This window comes from Lepeophtheirus salmonis, chromosome 9, assembly GCF_016086655.4.
Source record: "Lepeophtheirus salmonis chromosome 9, UVic_Lsal_1.4, whole genome shotgun sequence".
Taxonomy (NCBI): Eukaryota; Metazoa; Arthropoda; class Copepoda; order Siphonostomatoida; family Caligidae; genus Lepeophtheirus; species Lepeophtheirus salmonis.
Genome location: NC_052139.2, coordinates 16,154,518 through 16,176,951, shown reverse-complemented (window position 1 = coordinate 16,176,951; position 22,434 = coordinate 16,154,518). Strand labels below are relative to the sequence as shown.

General features: G+C 30.3%; 1 protein-coding gene across 1 annotated transcript in view; it reads left to right on the top strand.

Moving 5' to 3' along the window:
- The window catches only part of LOC121124652 (serine/threonine-protein kinase 32A), a 64,385-nt gene extending 42,439 nt beyond the window's left edge, over window positions 1-21,946 (top strand). The window contains exons 2-5 of the mRNA XM_040719833.2: window positions 17,391-17,746; window positions 17,805-18,004; window positions 20,522-20,725; window positions 21,360-21,946. Of these exons, the coding sequence (XP_040575767.1) occupies window positions 17,421-17,746; window positions 17,805-18,004; window positions 20,522-20,725; window positions 21,360-21,871 (1,242 nt within the window). The 5' untranslated portion in view covers window positions 17,391-17,420 and the 3' untranslated portion in view covers window positions 21,872-21,946. The remainder of the gene's footprint in view (window positions 1-17,390; window positions 17,747-17,804; window positions 18,005-20,521; window positions 20,726-21,359) is intronic.
- The last annotated feature ends 488 nt before the right edge of the window (window positions 21,947-22,434 follow it).

Below are 22,434 nucleotides of genomic sequence, written 5' to 3'. Positions count from 1 at the left end.
GATTGTGTAGTCCTTGGTCCAACAAAATATACATTTGCATTTTTCTCTGTAAAAAGAATCAATCTTACTTCCAATATACAGTATTCTATACTCTAAGATTTTCCTGATAAAGGTAGAAATACATTTTTCAAAACATTCAGGATCTTCCTGATAGGGTAATTTATTGAACTCTCCTCCAGTTATTTAAGAAATGGGCTCCATACTAGAATTTTTTTTTTTTTTTTTAAAGATCTGACGTACTCAGTAAAAATACTCAAAGATTTATTAGTGATGCAGGTCTTGGAACTGGTGCATAACTCTCAAAAGCTAACTTATATAGTTTGAGACCCATTTTGTTTATAAGTTAATTCGAATAAGCATAGATGAAAATCATATAAGCCAGTGAATAAAAAAAAAGAGTAAGAAAAATACAGTTAACGTCTTCATCTTGTCAATTTAAAGAATGTTTGGGAAGAGATCAAGTTAGCTTTTGTGAGGTTTCACTAGAACTAACTAGCGATGAAATGAAGAAAATAAAGACAAACTCCAGTCCAGAAGTCGATTCTCAATTCTACTCTAAGTCGAACAAGGACTTACAATTATAAGTCTGCAATACATCAGTAGTGCTACTCTGCAGCTACATCGGACTAATTATTACTTATATGTCATCTTTCCAAGAATATAAGAATAACAGCTTACTAAAATTTTAAAAAAACAAACATATTATTTCCATCGAATGTTAATCAGCATCAGTCCCAATAAAAATATATTGTTTTTAATCTGACTTTAGTAACAAAATAATGTATTAAATATATAAACGGTGTTGAATTAGGCTTTTGACCACAACTCAAATAAGTTCAACATATTTTTAAGTTAATTTGCAGAATATAAATTAATTTTAAAATGACAAGTTTTCAATAAAATTGAGGTTTTTTCAGAAACTTGAAAATATACAACCCGTACCAGAGCACTATTTTAAAAATATAAAATATAATATTGTTTTACTGAATTGAATATAAGGGGAGCGTATTCTGTATTTTATAGAATATAGAATTTTATAATATCCTTGGACTCCCAAGAATCAACAATAAAATCCCAAGAAAATAATAATTGATCACAGAATATCACTATAACTTGACAATCACCTATAATCAGTTATATTTCATATTTTATTTAACCTTCTATAATATCTGCTGATAATGGTACCCGCACATTTAATGTAGAATTGAGTTAAAAAAAATATACATAAAATATTTTTGTATGTATGAAATTTACATAGTTTTAGAGGTCCAAATAAAATAAAAAATCCAAACCCTATATCCAAAGAAATTAGAAGCATTTTTATAATTTAACCAATTTTTTGTTTCAAAAATCATTAAAATACCAATATACATAATATTTATTTGTTTTAATTTTGTTTAAAAAATCGATAAAAACCTATATATACGTATAATGTATGTATTCTATATGTATAATATATTTTAAATCGTTAAAAGATGATGTGAGTTATATCTAACATCACAACGTACAAAAAAAACACACACACTAAATTTTTCGATTGTGTCTTCTACTTAAAAAATTATTACAGCAATGCTTCTAATTGGCAATTAAAATCTCATTTGCTTGTTTTGAATAAGGATCGAGTCCAAAACCTTCATTCTTACAAAACATTCTAACATGTTTGAAATTACAATGCTATTTTTGAGTCACTCCTAGTCTCAATTTTAGAAATATTTCTTGAAATATACCGTAATAGAAGAGAAATCTTTACAAAAACAATCTTTTTTGATCTTATTTAAGGTATAAATAGCCTATAAAAATAATCTAAAGTAACAACTAAATCTTCTTTCAGTTTATCCAAACAGTTCAAGAGTTTCTTATAGTGGTTCCTTTCCAACAACCCCTCAATAATCAATTCTAATTAAAATTGTTAATTGTGTGTATAGAAATTGAATAATTGATTTTAGAGAAAATAATTTATGTGTCTAAGATACTGATGAGATTTTGTAAGTTATGCCAAGTAGAGCTTACAGAGGTTCTTAACATGAGAATCTTATTGATTTGCATAGCTCTTCTATATGAACAATAAGAATAACATTTAATCTGTGATTGACGACGATTAATAAGTTATTGTGTTGAGCAGTCTTTTATGTACTCTGCAGCTTATGAAATTCCAATTAATTGCGTAGTAATGCCCATATAAACTTGCCAAAACAATTAATATATTTCTTAAGATAATACTAAAAGAGAAAATAAATGAATATCGGTATTTTTTATTATTATACATAATACATAAGGTCTTACTAATTTATATACAGAAATTTTAAATTCATTGTTTTTGGCTAACTTTTTTGGATATACGGTTACGATTTCAATTTTTTTATATCTGGAACCTTCACACTATGTAGACTTAATAAATACAAACAAATTTTATAGAGATTTTATTCTAACCTAATCCTGCTTTAAACGCACCGAGGGTAAAGTATCAATTTCTTTATTCGTTTTCAACCCAGCCTTGTATCCTTGATATTTATTGTTGTAACATTTTACAACTGTGGGCCAGGGTGCATTATAGCATACCAGAAGGAATGCATCCTGTCACGTTTCTTCATAATTCAAAAGTTATATCGTCCGAATATAATATAAATTGCAACGAAATTGCACATGATGCTATTGTATTTCAATAGAATTCCTCACAATCATATTGCTTCACGATGATATAATGCCAAACAGAAAGAAATAGACCGATCTAGCTGAAAGTTTGTGTGTGTTCTTCCAAGAGATGATCCTAACTAAACATAACCTCGAGACGAGCCAGTATTGTCATTGCTCGTACTTTACACAGACTTTTCAGACGACTTTCGTAAGTAATTATTTTTGGGCTAAAAATTATATAACAAGCAGCAGATTTAAAAAAAGCTCTTAATTTTTTTTTATTGTTGTTGGACACTAGGGCATTCAGTTTTATTCAACTATTTTCTAATACAGATTACATTGATGTAATAATGTAGCAAGTAAAATATGCAAACAAAAGAACAAAAAAAAACCTGTGCACTTATTCTAATCCCTATTGGTAATCATGTACTACAATGCAAATTTACCTTTCAATCATCAAAAGCTCTCTATAGCTGCATGACAATAAAATAATAATTAACAAATCACCCCTTTCAAAGTCCTTAAGTACAATCTTAAATAGGCAAAATGCTATCAAGGTTATCGTCTCTTATAGTACGCAATTTGTATATTATATAGTGTGCCTCTGTAATTATTGAGTCGATTTTTCCGTCGTTTGCTGTTGATAAAAAATCACTTTTCGAAAGTAGGACGCCACTGTAGATTTCTGTTAATCTGCTGCATTTCCACAGTATGTGTTTGGTTGTTTGTCCTGTTTAACTGCAGAAAAACAATCTGCTCGCCCGTCTTTTTATTATTTCCCGGCCGTTTCAAGAGTACCCGAAAGTACTCCATAACAGCCACATATCTAATTAAAAAACATGTTTTTGACTTGTGGATTCTTAATTTCTATATTATAAAAGACAAAATGTGCATTTTTTTAAAGATAAATATTTGGTTTTCTTGACGGTAAAGTTGATAAAACGTCAAAAAACCTTTACTTGAACATTGAAGAAGATGGTTAATAAACAATGATCAAACTAACAAAATGTAAAGAGTGCAACCTTTATCTAACAACTATTACGATGAACTTTCTCCTAATCTAATTAATAGAGACCAATACCAAATGAAAATTGAATCATAAAAAAAAATATTATTCATTACAATCACCTTTGGCGACAATTATGGCCTTTGACTCAAACTCAAAAATGAGACCACGTCTTGATAATAGACTACTTTTGGCGGACTCCTGAATTCATCCCGGATCCTGCATATCAGCTCGGATTTTTTTTTGTTACGGGAGGATCTGAGAGTGTGTTGTTGAACTGTGCCTCGCACAAACAAGTACTTAGGGGTTGAGTTTTGGTAAGCTGAAAGGCGAAACACTTGGTCCAATTAAGTAAAAAAAAAAAAAAATAATAACCAAGTAAAACGTTTTCTTTGCAGTTTTGCATAGAATAGAGTCGTTATCATCTATAGACTCTTCCAATTTCTTGCTGACCCTCGGAACAAAGGACTTGTATAGGCTAAAGAAGTTTGCAATTTATTATTGTCGCGTCTGTTGCAGATTACAACAAGGCCACTTCGGCTTTCCACAATTGTGGAATAGATACTTTTTTTTTGTACACACATACATCTATATTAGAAATTTATTTTCCCTCCAAGAAGGTCATCCTAAACAATTTTAAAAATCACTATAAAATTCAGCATCAAACTACATCAAATAAAGAACATATTCAAAAAATTTATAAAACATAACATTAAAATAAAGATCAAACACAGTAACATTAAATATCAAAGTATAGACCATACTCAAAAAATTAAACATCAAAAACATCCTTGAACTAATTATCGATTGTGTTTGTATTCTTTGGTGTGAAATTGGCTTATATATGTAGAATAAAATTATCTGGTATTAGAGTTAATGTACTTCTATGTTTATACAAAATGATGAAAATTTTCGTCATAAATTTCTTCTTGATGCATGCCTATGTAAATAAAATAAAAGTGTCATGGAACGACGTAGCTCCATGACATTGAAAAATATTCTTGATTCCTAGGTAGGACAGAGTAAAATTTATAGTCTAATATTTATTTAAACTTAATTAGTATATCTCCATCTGACGAATTAAAGGAATATTTAAAAAAAATATATTGTCTTTAATGTGGGCATGTGCCCATACGTATGGCAAACTATGAGAGATATTTTATTTATTTATCTAGATGGTTGATATAAATCTGAACACTAACAAATTCAATAACTAAGGAAGGTTGAGTCCTTCAAATTAATTCATATTTTGATACATTAAAGTATTAACAATAAATTACCAACAAAGAAAACCCTGAGCTTTTTATCGTACATAAGTACAAGCCGAGAAAATAACACTTGTACGTGATTGCCGAATTTCTAAGCTTCCAGGACCAATACGTACTCTGTCACCAAGTCGAAAATGTTTAAGAGGAAGAAGGGCTTGATTAAAAAGGCAAAACTGGACAGGGAGGATTTAAAAAAAACAGGCCAAGCCTTTCAAGTCCATGAGGGTCCAAGGATGAAAAAGTGTAATTTTCTCAACTTGTAAGCAAGCTAGTGAGCTCAGGTTCCCCCAATTAATTATTTATGCTTAAAAATATCTAAATTTGAATTAATATCAATCGCTCAACCTTCATTTTTTATTGAATTAGTAAGTATTCAGATTTCAATGGACCATCCATTGTAATTTAGAAGGGTTCTATCAGTCTTAAATATGCAATTTGTAATGAGTCTTATTCTTGTGATCAGTGCTTAAAAAACACCCTGAATTCTACAAAATACTCTACAGGGCATCGTTTGTTGCCTTTAAATCATTTTATAGCTTGCAATCTGAAGAGTGCGTTGTATTTCAAGGATGTGATGATAAAATATTTTTCCAATTTTGAGGAGAGACCATGTAAATATATATTAAGTAGGGTTCTATTGTTGTTAATATGGGGATCTAATCCGTTCTGTCCAGGTTATTGGTTATCTCAGTTTACCATTTAAATTAATTGAGTATCACTGAAAATATATTTCAAATTTTTCGTAATTTTGAATTAACTAAAGTGTTTATAAATCATATACAAATGTATGAAGATTGATTGATGATTACGACATAGAATCAAATCGATAGTAAAGTCATTTAGCAAATACAATACTAAACAGCTATATTCGAACGTGTATTCAAGATGTAGGAGGGGAAGTCCAGATCTTAGGACTGGTATAGCCCTAGTATTTAGATCCTAATGACGATTACATGTGCAACTCAATGACGGAGAGTAACTGAGGATTTGTGGAGGAGTTGTAAGAGTAAGTCCTTGTTGATTCAAAGCAGAATGAAGAATATACATTGGATTCATTACTGCTCATCTTCTCATAGGCGTATGTAGTAAACGTAATAAAATATTGTGACAGCAATTCATCTTTCCTCCCCAAAATTCTTCAAATTATCATTTTTTTTAACCATATACTTACAAAAAATGTTTTTGACAACTCTAGTCATTTCTAACAAGATAACTTCTGATGTCATATAGATGGAAAAATTGAAATATGTATGTGCAAAACGTAGAAAAAATAATAATTTCAAAATAAAAAAGGAAAAAAGTAAGTTTGTTTAGGCATGTAACAAAAGGCCGAACTACGGGAGGAAAAAAACATGCAGGAGGCGTGCGCTCAAGTCTAAAAGTGTTTTGGAAATTCCCATAGAAATACTGGATTTTCATTACTGAAATTGGAGAAATCAATTTGGTGTAATTCATATTTAATGTAGATAAGTTCTAAATCTTTCCTCCTGTCAGAACAAAAATTTTAATTTGTTGCTTCGTTTAATCGCACCATTTGCGGGAAAATAAGTCACCTCAAGGTAGCCTTTAAAATTACAAATAAGATGTAATATATCAAAGAAAAATAACAATGAACGTTATAACATTAAACTATTTAGTATATTGTGAAATTAAAAATTAATTTATTTATGGAAAGTACATAAATTTTAACCTCACATTAACACCATCAGTCTTTATTACTGCGCAATATGAAAGTACTTTGTCATAATTTTCAACCTCTCTTTTTTAATAAGTATCATTTACCGTCTAGAGAACGTGGAAAGAGATTCATATACTCAAATTTCATATTATTCAATTCTATTCCTGAAAATTTTATTAAATTCTCTGGATGTTTAAGAAAGTTGTGCTGTTTGATTAAAATATCATATTTTATAAGATCACCAATTTTGGCTTAGGTTATAACATGAACAGTATGAAATACAGGCATCAAATTTCGATGATGAATTGTAATAAATCCCTTAATATGGAAGGGAGTTATATTATTTTTGTATGAAAAGAGCTTTTTTAACATTACCTATTCAATAAAACAGGTTGAAAAGGGGGAAAAAAATGAATTTGAATTTTTTTATAACTTACCTATATTGTTCTGTTTCCATTTTTGTGCATTTTTTAATAGATCATTGTGGTGTAACCATCAAGTTCTGATTGATAAATTCCCTCCCACTATTGGTGTTTTTTTAAATGCATAAAAAATTATAATATTTATGTAAAAATCTAATGTTTTAAGTTATTCTGACCAACCAGTTGACATGGAGAATATGCCATTTTAAAGAGGGTTGTTTTGAATTGTAGTAGTGGGTTTTGACTGGTCACGAGGTACCACGATTTTCCTACACAAAAACCGTGTTTCTGTGGTGTAATTAATGAAACTAGAGGGATTATTTTATTGTTGTCTATCAGCAGAAATGAAAACTATCAATGGATCTTTAGATGTGCCATATTGGCAGATGAATAACATAGATATAGTATAATAATAGACAATTTTCCTGTAGATGGCAATATTCAGAGTGTAATTTTGATACATATGTATCAGACATATATATATATATTATATGAAAATATTATTGTATAGCAAAAGGGCTTAGCTATTTGTACTAACTGCCAGAATATTCTTATTTTCCAAAGCCTTCATTGTTCTTTTATTTTTGAAGAGAGAACATATAAATATTACTGCAAGAGAGACGAAGAGTAACTCGAAGGATTTGTTGGAGAGATATAAATGCATTTCCTTGTTGGACTCGTTGTAGAACGGAAGATCAACATCGGAGTAATTCCTGCCTTTAACACTTTTAGATACGGAGTGGGGTCGGTGTTTCACTGTTAATGGACAGAAGGCGGTTAATTCTTGTCTACTGTAGCTGCATAAAAAGTTGTGACAACTAAGCTGTTCATCCCGAAACACTCTTCAAATTGTCAATTTTAGAGGGTTAAAAAAAATATATATATATACTCACAGACCATATTTTTTACAACTCTAGTCATTCCTAAGAAGATAACTCATAATGAAGTATACATAAATGTCAAAAAATCAAATATATATATACAAGGAATGGGCAAAAAGTATGGAAAAGTAATAGTTTTAAGATAAGAAAAGGAAAAACGTTGGGTGCTTTCATTTTTTTCCCCCTTTTTGTTCATTCTTTTTTAGATCGTCCTGTCGTTAACATAACTCTCTGATTGATTACTTCTTACCTACTATTTTTTTTTTTAAGTTCCTTTCTTTATAGATATGTAAAGTTTTTTCCCCTCTTTATGAGGTTATTGGCGATTCCATGAAAGGTCTTTGAAATGTTTGTTTGTTTGGGATTAATCCGGTTCCAATGATTTTTATATTTTTGAATTTGAAGCAAGGTACTGAATCGCACTATTAAAAAGTCATGGGCTACATTAATATAGGTTATAATTTATAAAGTATTATGTCCAATCATTTTTTAGCAATATTAATTTTCAACATATAATAGGGAATAACTGTGTTTTTAAGACAACATTATTTATCACCTTCAGAATTAATACATGGCTAATTTGGTGCTAATTTTACAGCCTAATTACCACGCATTCTTAAAGAAATCAATTTATGTTCCTACACAGAGTATTAATACCTCTCAAGGGACAAATCATATTCATATTTATCATTACAGCCAAATATATTTAACTGTCAAAAACAGCAAATATTTAAGTTCTTTTTTTTACCTGATATTAATATGACTGAGAGAGTTTGAAAGCCCTTTCAAAGGGAATTTACATCATTAGTGTACATGAAGATGTTATTATATAAGTATAACATGCAAAAAAGGAAGACAAGGAATGTTTTCTCGGAAAAAAATAAATCATTAAAACTTTTCCTATTTTATTTCATATCATATTTTAGACTTATTTTTCACTATTCCACCTCTTTAAACATGGAAAAAACATTCTCTTGATAATTGGAGAAGTTTGGCTAATTCAATAAATAAGACAAGTTAAATATATATACTTTTTTGACAAATAAAAAGTAAGGAATATAATATTTTGAACTCACATAGCACCTGTAAAAAAATATATTCTTCAGCATGTAAAACTAAAAATATAGAAAAATGGAAGGTAAAATCTTTTTACATATTTCAAAACACAAATCAATAAAAAAAAATTCTTGAATTCCAATTTATAGTATCCTATGTATTTGTCGCACGGATCATGAATCTGTAATTATTTTATTCAAGTCTGTTTTTTGATAATTTTTCATTTGAATTTTAGACATATCTTATCATTTTGATAAATTTGAGATAATTTGTATAATTTACGCTTTAAATAAAATTTTTTTAAGTAAAAATTATTTAAAAACTGAGGCCCTATTCCTTTTCAAAGAAAATTTCTAATAATTAAGTGATTTTATAACGTTAAAGTTGAATTTTTCAAAATTGTGTAATCGCACATAAAGTAAAAAAATATAATTGAAATCCACAAATTTTTTTGCAATGAACTACTATGTCTTTAAAAAGTCTTGGAATGTTATGAAAATGGAAATTTAAGGGATTTCGTAGGCATTTTTTTGTAAGCATCTGGCTTGAACTTTTAGGCACCATAGTTTTAGAGGTGAAGTTAAGTATTTAAGTAAGATTAAATTTATCTAAATGAAGGATGAAAGTCTAAAGAAATGTAGTTTCCGTTCTCGTCTGCACCAACAACACAAATATCGTGGATCCTGGTTTACCGGGATTTCTCAAAAGTTTTATATCTATCCTTTTTTGGAGGTTAATAACAGAATTAACAGTGAAGGTTTTTTCATCATTGAAGAAAATGACCCTTCTTCCATGATGTTTAAGATAATTCAGGATACGTTTACAGCTCTAAAGACGATGTTTTTTGGACCTGACTAAGTTGTGTGAAATTGATAGCTACTGCATGTAATTCTATCATGGAAACATAAAACATTAAAAAGTTAATCCAACCTCTTAAAACAAGCCTCCAAAGGCAAAAATATATCCATTAGACCCCAATTTGAAAAAGTTCACTTTTTGAAATCTATAAATAATTATTACCAACCTTAAATTTAAGCATGTATTTACAAGTTATAATTATTTGACTCATAATTTAAAAGATATTTATTTAAAATTCATAAAATTTAATCAAAATTGAAAAATCAGATACTAAAAATCTTATTTTCAAAATATATTTTTTGTACTTGTCTCTTCTGTTAAGATAAATAAACCTTTTTAACTATTACCTCTGTAGCATACGATGTATAACGTGTAGTCCATTTAAAAGTGAATACTTACTTATAATCGAAGGTTTAGTTATTAAAATTAATTAATATTTCGATATAAGAATATTAAAGTATAAACAATTAATTACATTAAAAAAACACATTTGAGCTCTCTGGCTTACGTAATAGTCGAGAACATTACACTTCAACATGATCAACAAATTTCCATTTGCAAACTTCAAGAAGTTGAGCGTCTCTAGGCCCATGGCCAACGCCGCCAGCATGTCCAAACTAAAGGAAGAAGACCTCTGTCAAAAAGGCCAAACTGTACCTGAAGGAGTTAAATGAATCAGCCCGAGTCAATCCTTGAGGGCATGTGCAAGAGAGCTTGGGATTTCCCTCTTGACTATCAAGAGAGCTCTCAAAAAGTAGAATGAAAGAGTCTGGTAAGTCTTTGACAAGCCCAACGACTCCACCTATTGTGTGCATTTCGAGGGGAAGGCCTGCAGGGTCCTTCACCCAAACACCAAGCCTCCATAACCACTTTCAGCAAGCACTGGGACACCATGCCAGAGGTCTACATCTGTAGCGGGTTCCATGCCTAACACTACAGCTTGGAAGCCATTATTGCCACTTAGGGCGGCTACATTAATGATGAAAAGAGCTGAGACACTAATCAATTTAAGGTGTTAATTTTGTTGAAATTCTATTGTTAATTTATAGATTATATCTCGTTGAATTTTACTTTCGAAGTGTTTAGATTTTAATGAACCACTTGGTAACTGATTGTGATTTTTTTTATATGACGATATGAGCTTGAGCTACACACGCTCGTTGCTACGTTGTTGTTTCTTCGATACAGTAATAATATAAACTTGATTATGACTAAGATAATGTAGACTTTTTTATCCTTTGATATACTGAATAGATGATAAAGAAGCTTCTTTGAAACAAATTTAAATAATAATATTATTTGTGAGAGATATAGATCAAGACATACTAAGACTGAAACCTGCAAATAATGAAAACTTTTATTGATTATAAAGTGCTTATATAATTATTATGGAATTAATTGATATTTAACTTATGTCACTTTTATTTATTTTAATACAAGTAATTAAATACTGATTCTGTGTATTTTTTTCATAAAGTGGGTCACCACATCTATCATGTGCATACATTCAATTTATTTCTAAGAACTTTGTATATTATAATTAGTGAATAAAATTGTTTGTGTATTTTAGGCATTTTACAATTTAAGAAACTTAAAAAGTTAAGCCTAACAATTTGAAGAATGTTATAGAGGATAGAAGCTTAGCTGTCATAACTTTTAATTAAATCAGCTAGAATCAACTGTGCTACGAAAGAAGGAAATAAACAAGGACATCGGAAAAAATTAATCCGATATAGATTCTTAATTTGTCTCTGAGTCTAACAAAGGCTCACAATTATAACTTTGCAACAGATCGTCAAGATTACAGTTCGTCTTTTAGGAGCACTCACGAATGTTCAATAGGGTTTAAAATATAGTAGGAAAGGAAGTTAATTGCTCAGGAGTTGAATAATAATGTCAAAACCAATTAATAAAAAAATCCATTACTCGGAATACTAATTCCAAAAAATGATTCGGCTACAAAATACACACGATTTACCTCACTAAATTTTTATATATAAATCTCAACAACTCCTCCTTTCACAATAAAAAGGTTCGGCGATTTAAAATGTTTTTCGCCAATAGGAGAGAAAATAGCTATTGAGTAATTTTTGTCAAAGTTTGATTTATCATAGTATTTCACTCAAACAAACAGAACCTATTTTTATATCACAAAACCTATTTATTTTTTAAAGGGAGAGCTGTTCAAGTTTTGCGATTATAATATGCGTAAGTTCCTGTATAAAAATATACCTCTTCAAATTTGAATTTTTTGATCAAACAAATATTTTTGCCATTCACCAAGTTTTAAAAGTATTAAATTAAGAAAAACCTTTGATTTGCCCGCCAAAAAGGCAGTAATTTTTACTTTTGGCGTTTTTTCAAAAACACCTTCAAAATTTGATATGTTATGTCTTTTTTTCATTGTATCTACTCTGATATATTTTAGCATTGAAAGTGGTACCAAATGAAAATTTACAAAATTTTGTTGAGTATAAAAGTAAATTCATGTGAAAGTTTAAACTATTTTTGAATACACAAATATATATTTTTTCGTCTTTGTTCATTTACTAATATTAATGTCAGCGAGTGTATCTTTCAACATTCATTTGAGTAAATATGTATTTCGATGAGCTACTTTTCAGCCTTGTTCGTTTCAACAAAAAATTATTTATATGACAAAAATTACAAGATAAATTACAAATTCCTGCTTTTGTCATTGCATGCTATGGAGTAGGACTTTTTCATTTTATTCTCCCTCTTTGTGACAGTGATACAAGTAGAATAATGATTTAAAGAAGTTGATGCCGTCGTAGTTGACCAGAAATACAAAGTGTATTAGTAACAACATCTATGTTAACACATAGAGGGTGCTTCAAATATATTTATGATCGATAAGTAGTATATTTTATATTTAATTTTAGTTTTCTTTATGGAAATCTTCAGTTTTATAGAAGTTTGTATAGAGGTTTTGCACTCAACCAAGTGCCCATTGTAGTTTCTATTGTTTTGATCAACTAATTTTCGGGTACCAAAAGTTTCCCTTGGTTTAGTTCATCGTAAGCACTTAAACTATTTCATTTCTATACGTTAGATACACTTCAAAACGACTGTTCTAAAAACGTAAATAGAAACTGACAAACGTTGCTTCATTAAAATTTATATATTAACGTATATTTTGCTTATTTCTTCTTTAAAAATAGGATTGCGAGAAATCTTTTATTTTTTCTCCTTTTCTTTATAATTTTCCTTTCTTTCAAAAAAGAATGTAGAAGTGTATGATAGGATAATCACTTGGCGGATATTTTTTTAAGCCTCCGGGATGAGATTGATCCTTTACTATACACAAAAAACTAAATCTACTTTTAGAATAACAGACATTTTTTCTTCCATTTGTGTTGACACTATGAATCTGATATAAGGCTATATGTTTTAACAGGGTTGGCAACTTGGATTCTTGAAAATTAAATCAAAATTATTTTGAAAAAATTTATATACAGTTTTTTTTTTTTTTTTTTTCATTTTCAATTATTTCCTGCATTCTTTTCAAGGTACGTTTAGATATTTTTAGATTGACTCTTCACTTTTTGCTTTAATTAGCTACAAGTTGGCAACATCCTCGATTTACAGCAATAATTAGAATAAAACCAACTCTGAATGTTTGAGAAATCCATTCACTAATTCAAAAGATAGGTGGGTACAATATCGTCTTGCTAGATCAACAGTCATCCCCAACAAGTCAAAAAACTCTTGACCTGTACAAAATGAGGGCCAAATGGGATATTAAAAAGGTTCTTTGCTGCTCAGGGAAGTAGCAATGGAAGAATTTTACCTGCTTCAGGAATGCGTATTTTTTTTAATCTTTGTTCGAAGTAAAAAGAAGAAATCCGTAAATGTATTGATCATTACAGCATTTTTATGCTTAAATCAATAGTTATACAGGGAGCGGGGATCAAATTGTCGCCAAAATATTTTTCTACAAAAAACAACACAAAATATACATTTTTTAACTTTTTTTATTGAAAATCAAAACTATGACGAGCATATAGGTATAGAGTAGCCATTCATTCGATATAATCACCGTTGGCATCAATAACAGCCTCAATACGGCCTCTAAACTGGCCGCAGGCTCTTCTGACCATCTCACTGTCCATGTTGCCGAATATCTCCTTGATGGAGTCCATCAGGCTGGCCTTGGTACTATGGGGAGGTCTGTTGGTATGTCTCTCGACATAGCTCCAGACAAAATAGTCCAAAGGATTAAGGTAGGGAGAGTTAGGAGGCCACAAATCCTTGGTTACGACGTCATAACAGTTCTCGGTTAACCACTGCATGGAGATTTTGGACACATGGCAGGGTTCTGAGTCCTGTTGCCATACCCAGGGCCTTGCCATAGCCTTCATGGACCTGGTAGGGGCATACTCAACCATCTTCTTCACCTTGTCGACAAAGTCGGTGTCCCTGACCTTCCTGTCGGTAACCTTCTACTTGGGTGCCCCCTTTATGGTGGCATCAACATCCCAGTTGTCCTTTAGCTTCTTACGGATACGCTGAACAGTCTGTAAATTCACTCCTAAGGTTGAAGCAACAGTTGAATTGGAGATTTTACCTCCATTATTAGCCAATGCCATGACTACGGCGGACCTCGAAAGCTCCTCGCTCCACTTATAGCTCTTTATCTCCTCATATGATGACGGCATGATAATAACTGAACTACGTATCGTCAGCTGACGAGAATAACTTTCATATTTGGTAATCGGTTTTTTATTTGATAATGTCGTCTTCAAGTTATCAAGGTTTAAAGTAGGCGACAATCTGATCCCCGCTCCCTGTATAACATTTTAAGTTTATAAAGTACAGTTTTAAGATCATATAAAAGGTTAAAGTTCAACATTTTTTTTATTTTTTTTTAGTATGAGTTCTAGTAGGGTTTGTTTAATTTATGAAAATAAGCAGATTAAATTTAAGGAAATCTTATTAGTACTCTAAAAAAAATCCGCTCAAAACATGTTGTTAAATTTCAAAAGTTTCATTTTCTGAAGAGATACATAAAAATATAATCTATATTTTTTTTTCTGATGAAAAACAAATGGTAACCCTACAAAATACATTGGATACTCCAACGATCAACCCCACTGTTCTGACCTCCAAATCGAACCCAATAATTATAAGAGGCCACTCCTCAATTTAATTATAAGTGGCTAAAGTAATAGAAGTTCGCAATCTGAAGATTGTCTCGTCTTGTTGCGGATCGCATTAAGAACACTCTGTCTTTTCCACGATTGTCTAATAAATACTTCGTTGATCAATACTTTTTGCTTGTAAAGATGCTAAGCACTTTTGAAGAACTGCCAAAACAACAAATAACGTCCTACCTGCACATGTTCAGCTGTACAACGGCCGCACGCTGTTTTTATTGTTTGAGGGCGCCAGTGTCACATAAGATTACGTAAACTGTTGTATGCCACCTGAAATACTTATATATTCTTCAAAAAGGAAGAAAGAAAAACAAAAATATTAATGATTATTACAAAACAGCTCACGCCATCTCATGTCGATAATAACTTCCACAGCAAAAACTTAGTCACTCCATATATTCGCTATGGAATATGATATCTATGATCAAAATTAAAATTTAAAATAATTTAAAATTTGTTAATGTTGGCCACTGTCTCGAGAATGAAGCTTGCAAGGAATCAATAGATTTATAGGTACGTTTATTGGACTCTCTCTGCAAGACGCCCACACATAGCTTTCTAAGAGAATCCTATCCAGCCAACTAGGAGGCGTTGCTCTTAAGATAAAAGTCAAATGTTATTTTTTCTGTAATAAATCCGGTGTCAATAACCCAATATGTACAAACCTTGCCAATTTAAGGTAACAACCTGACACCAAATCTTTTAATGTCAATTTAAGCTCTCTAGCATACTTTAAGATGAGTTTTTTTGCGTTTTTATGTGTGCATCCGGCACAGATGCACACAATAATGGTTGGACAGCATTTTTACTCTATAGACATAATAAAGGGTTTTTTTATTCTTTCTTAAACGGATTTGTCAGTTGAATCTGATGATTATAATTTCATCAACATATATATCAGCGTTGTCAATATATTGAGTCTAAAGTTGTTCTGGATTTAAAATGATCACACCTGTATATTATAAAAAGTTGAACAGTGATTATGTATTGGCCTTTGATTTGTTTGTTGGTTTATTTATGGTTGTTAGTCACCAGAATTACGGGAACAGTTAGAAATCAATTTTGATCAAACTTGGTACAAAGATTACATATTGTTACAGTATGATGCAATTGAATTTTAAGAGATCAAGGAAAAGGTCAAGGTCAAATTTTTGAACAAATTGAAGGCTTCTGCCGAGTGCTCTTTCTAGTTCATTTTTATATTTACTATTTTTCACAGTATTACTTGTGATTTCAAACAGAGTCATGCCTTAACTTTGAAGCTTTTGTTTATTATTTTATTATCGAATGTCATTTTTTTTACATGATTGCCTTCTGAGTTACTTAAAAAAAAAAATGAATGCCACAAACCAAGGCATAGAGAAAAAAGTACTTTTTTGTTTGTTTCTTTCAATGAAAGATAAAATGCTTTATGGAAATGAAATATCAAATTATATATACCATAAATAAATGAAATCTTTTTTTGGGAAATCCAATATCCAGGGAAATATATCTCATTTCTATCAAACTGTAATGTCAAAATAATCAAAATCCAATTTAAATTCCACTTTGATCTAATCCTCCTTAATTAAAATACTTGTTTTTTTTTGTATTCCCTTAGAATATTTAGTAATATGGAAAATGTTCATTGATCTGTCAATCCCAGAGGTATCATAGAGATAAACTGTCTCTTTAGATTATATAGCCTTTATAAAAAAAAATCTAACTATAGATGTGCGTACATATACAATTTGTCAACATATAAACAATCTTGAATAAAAGAAATAGGAAAAGGAAAAACCATGAGTTCTCTCTTTTTCACTTCATACAGTCTATAGATATATTTATAAGTTCATTGCACAAATTTGCAGGGGTCAGTTAATGTACCCTACAGTTTTAAATATAGTTTCAAACCTTTATTTGATTTCAGAAACTTATATTGCCCCCCAAATATAGCCCTCAAAATCCCTCCATTTATCATTCTTTTAATGTGACGCTCAATTTTGACTCCCATAGGTAGTAATTTGCAGGATATGTTAAGATAACCAAGAACTTTAGGTTATAAAAAGTTTATAACTTTCATTTGATTAACGAGACTTATATTGGGCCCAATATGAGCCCTTACAGCCATAAAATCAATCAATTTTTCATTTTCTTAATGTGACGACCAATTTGGGATCTCTTAAGTACTAATTGCAGTAAGCCCAATAGGTAATTTGAATAATTTGAAAATAGAAATGAACAATAATAGTCGGAAAGATACAAATTTTGAGAAAAATCATTGTAGGCTTTTGTGTTGACGCACCACAAAAATGAATGATTCAAGGTTAGAACCAAATAAAAATGGACTATAAGGCTTTAGATTCTATTTTGTAATACATATAAATGATTAATCTCTCAATTATATATTATTTTCCATTTATGCTTTTAGTGCTTAATCCCGGATAACGACAAAAACATCATGGGAAATAAGAGCTCCAAAAAGACCAAATCCTCAACCCCTCAAGAAATTGTCAAATTTGATGACTTTGAGATACTTCGTGCCATTGGTCGCGGATCCTTTGGGAAGGTGTGTCTCGTGGAGAGGAGGGACAATGATCAACTTTTTGCAATGAAATATGTGAATAAAGAGGCATGTATCCGGAACGAAGCCGTCAAAAACGTTGTTGCAGAGGTGGAGCTTCTCCAAAACTTGGATCATCCCTTTATAGTGAGCCTTTGGTTTACATTTCAAGACTCGGAGGATCTTTTTATCATTTTGGAACCGCTTTTAGGTGGGGATTTAAGGTCAGCCCTCTCTTATTCTTTTGTTTTTCCAGACATTATTATTTTTTTCTTTTTTCAGATATCACTTGTGTAATGGGTATTCCAAGTTCCATGAGGACTCTGTTGCACCCCTCTTGATTGAGATTGCTTCTGCTTTAGATTACCTCAGAACGAAAAATATTGTACATCGGGACGTGAAGCCGGAAAATATTCTTTTAGACGAAATGGGCCATGCCCATTTGACAGATTTCAATATTGCTATTCAACTTTCTGGACCAGGTATGCTTTGGTACTTAGTACTCCTTCTTTTTTAGCTGAAAATACACATAGGACTCTAACAGGTCAATTATTTATCCATTTAAATATGAATGGACAAATTTTGGTGTTCAATATATTTAAAAAAATATAGAAAATTTATCTTCCTACTAAAATTGGCAATTTTTTAAACCTCTAAAATTTACAAGGCCAATTCATACTAAATAATTAAGAACTTAAATGGTTCCTAATTGTACAAAAAACATTTAAGAAAAGTTTCCACAGTTTTGAAAGATATTTTGGATAGCTCAACGGCCTTAAAGTTTTGAAAATGTACATCTCTAAAGAAAAAAACTCAATGTTTTCTTGAATACTGCCCATATACTTCAAACTAATGTTTTTTTGTAACATCAAAAAAATGAGCTTACGAACAATATAATGAAGTAAATATTATAATTATTTAAAAAAATAGTATTTATATGTTCAAAATAGCATAAATTAAAGCTGATGGAAATTTACCTCATGACCCTTTTAAAATTTATTTAGCATATTGCAACCAAACTGTTGAGTTGATAAATATGACATAAAAGACATAAAAATGTAGATCACCCCAGTCAAAAATATTACCTATAAAAAATATCATTTAAATACATTTTTGTTCTGTTTTCTTGATGAAATATCAATCAAATTATTGAAGAAGATCTTTTTTTATTAATATTTACATACAAAATTTATTCAGTTCAAATTATTTATTTTTGAAGCAGTATATTTATATTAATATTTACATACAAAATTTATTCAGTTCAAATTATTTATTTTTGAAGCAGTATATTTATATTATATTAGGATATCATCAATTTATATAATTTCTTATAGTAAGTTTTAGACAAATGCTTATGACTTTTGCTAAGTATTTTCTTATTGATTGTGGGGAAGATCCTTCAATGGTTTTTACAACTTGTAGATCCCATTGAAGTTGTGACTTTTTTTAATTTTTGTATATGTACTGCGAAGCAACTTGTTGTGTTGCCTCCATGTAGTCTTCCCTACTATTCGAAAGTGCTGGATAAACTTATAAAAAACTATCCGGCAGTTCCAAAATTTCCAGATTTTTTTTTTTTTTTTTGACTCCTTGGTGATAAACTATTCATAATTTTTAAACATAAAATCATTGATTAAGTTTTTTAGCCTCCTTTGAAATACTTTGAGAGAACTAAACATTTTTGTTTTTTTATTTAAACTTACTCAATCATTGAAGAAAGCGAGTACAACGAGTTCCTCCGAAAATTCTAAAAATGTTTGGGAAAATTACAAGTGATGGATTTGAAAATATTTATATTAATTGAAAAATATTCGATTAACAACTTCATTAGACTGAGATATGTTCAAAGGAGGATTTGAGGGCTTAGATCCATTGACATAATGACTTACAATGAAAAAAAAAAAAATCACGCAATTCTCATTTTTCCCATGGAGTCAGTTTGAGTTAATAACTAACTATGTCAATCTTGAGACAATATATCACTTTTGAAAGCCAACTGACATGACGAATTGCACAAGGCGACCTGAACGCTCCACGCTCAGGAACATCACCAAGAAAAGAGTTTAATAGCTTTAATAGTTCTTTTTTTTGTCTCTTGAATATTTTTTTAAGGATTATCTTTTGCAAATTCAAATTTGTACTATCTCAGTCTTTTCAAAAAAAAAAAGTTGGTCACATCTTTGTCTGCATTTTCTGGTTTATAGTTAGATTGTTGATTGATGACCAATTTTCTTTAAATCTTTTGAACAAAGGAATATATGGTGACGATATGGGAACCGTACACTCTTGGAAAACAGTTACAATAACTAATTCCATTGCTTGGTGTCTTCAAGCAATTGGTAAAAGTTTTTTTGCCTAGTAATTTTTCAAGTAGAACATAAGTTCCATTATTCTTGCCAGTATTTGAACTTGTAGTGTCAAAAACATTAGTTTTTTTTACTAAATATTTATACACTCTTTGTTCAATTTAAAGCACACGCATAATTTATTTGATATATCATCAAGAAAAAAGAACGACAATGTAGCAAAATGATATATATTTTTGCAGGAATCATCTACGGAAGGTATGACTTACATTTTTACCTCTGGTTTTATATTTTAAAATATAATTAAAATGATCACCCCTCTGCAAATTTCAGCCTCCTATGTCCAACAGTGTAGGCAAACATAAAAGAAAGACTCACAAACTCTATTACATATATACATTCTACAATTTATTGGTAAATTTTATTTAGAAAGCAAAAAAAGTACAATAATATTTTTAATTTATTATGTTTCTTAAAAAAACTCCATACTCTCACAACTCTATGCGGATAATATTTTTTTAGTTTGTTCAAGCCCCATTACGTAATTAATATATTGAACATCAAGGAATTGTATTATCTTTATCACAAATACCCTGTCAACATTTCTCAAAAACTATTAATCTAACTCTTCTATTGCAACTTGTACAAAACACACGATATATATATATCCACATTAATATAATTTACAAACAGATGGAACAACGAACGGACTTTCTGGGACCAAACCCTATATGGCACCTGAAGTATTTAACGCAGGCGTTAATCCTTCCAAAGGTTATTCCTTCGCAGTGGATTGGTGGAGCTTGGGCGTGACCATATTCGAGATCATTGCTGGGCATCGACCTGTTGAAATACATTCCCGTACATCTCTCTCTGCAATCATCAGCTTAATTAATGGTAAGTTCAGGAATGTCCGCTCCTCCGCCAAATATCCAAACTACCAAAAAAATTAATTTTTGGAAAAAGAGTTCCAAAAACATTAAGTTTCTGTTAATAACTATGGATTTTTGAAGATTTCCTCCACAAAATAAAAAATTAAATGTCTTATAATTTAATTTAAATTTTTTTTAGGTATCAGCTATAGGTTTTTTTTGCCAAAAAATTTAATATTTGAAATTTTTTTTTTTTTAAATTAGTCTTTTTGTGAATAATTATCGATTTTTGAAAGAAATTTCTGCATAATTTATAACTTTTAATTTGTTTTTGAAAATTTAGTGTTGAAATATGATTTCAGAATTTTTGTTATTAGCTTTGGATTTATTTATTTTGTTTAAAAAATTTAATTTTCTACATTTTTTTTCCAAAAACTGTAATATTTTATATATACTTTGGACGCAACTGTTTGTTTTTTTTTTGTTTTTTTTTTCAAAAAAATTTAAGAGTAACATACAAAAACCAAGCCTCCCCCAAAAAATATATGTATAATCCTGCAGGCACCCCTGATTTTGACTTCCAAATGCAGACATTTGTAGACTTTTTTAGTATCAATGTAAATTTATTGTTGTTTTGTATTTTTTTTCTTCTTTTTTAGAAGACCGGATCAAATACCCCTCTTCCTGGTCACACAGCTTTATCAAATGTATTTCCAATCTTCTTTCCTTGTCACCAACGAAACGGACTTCCAACTACACGACTCTCCTTCGTTCTTCCTATCTTCACTCCATCCAGATAGACTCCTCAAAAACTACTCCAAATTCCTTCGTTCCTGATAAAACTGGACTTAACTGTGACCCCACCTATGAACTTGAAGAAATGATTATTGAGTCTAAGCCTCTACATAAGAAAAAGAAGCGCCTCCAAAGAGAAAAGTCCAAACTTCTCCTCTCCGCCTCCTCTACAAATCGCATGACTTCCTCTTTCCACTCGCATGACTCTATGACATGGAATGACTTTCGGGAATTTCCGACTTATAACAGGGAATGGGAGAGATATCAGCTTCATCTGGCAGAGAAGGAAAGACTTTGGGAGGAGGAGTTAAAAAAATTGATGGATACATCTTCGGCTGTAGCAGTTGCAACTGTTAATACTCATACTAAAACATGAATTTATCCGTTGCTATTTATTTATGTATCTTTTATTTTTTAGCAATAAAAAGAATGAATCTTGTAAATTAAAAAATGTCCATTACCTTTGATAACTAACGGAGTTTAATTATCCTAATGTAGGCATTAGGTTAGGTACTACTATCTTGACGTTGAGATCAAAAACTTAACAGGCCCCCATCGTATTGACTAAGTAAAGAGTTTTGTCTTTTATCATAATTTGATCGAGATGTGTGATCTAAAGGTAACCTTGTAGGAAAATCCAATTTGCGTAACTTATTTTCATACTGTATCTCAACTTTAGCGCACTACCTATAACCGAAATTTGAAAAAAGTAGACAAACAAACCACCCTAATTACATATATACAGAGAGAAGGGTAACAATACGGAGTAGTATTTCCCACTATCAAATTAGTTTTCTAAGGTCTTAACCAATTATTTTAACGAGTTTTTTTTGGAAAAAAATGTAACAAGATGTTATCTCAGGAATAGTAGCAACGTAGATGATAATGATATTATTAGCGTTATAAAATTAATCCTATATTATTTGAATGGCTGAATTT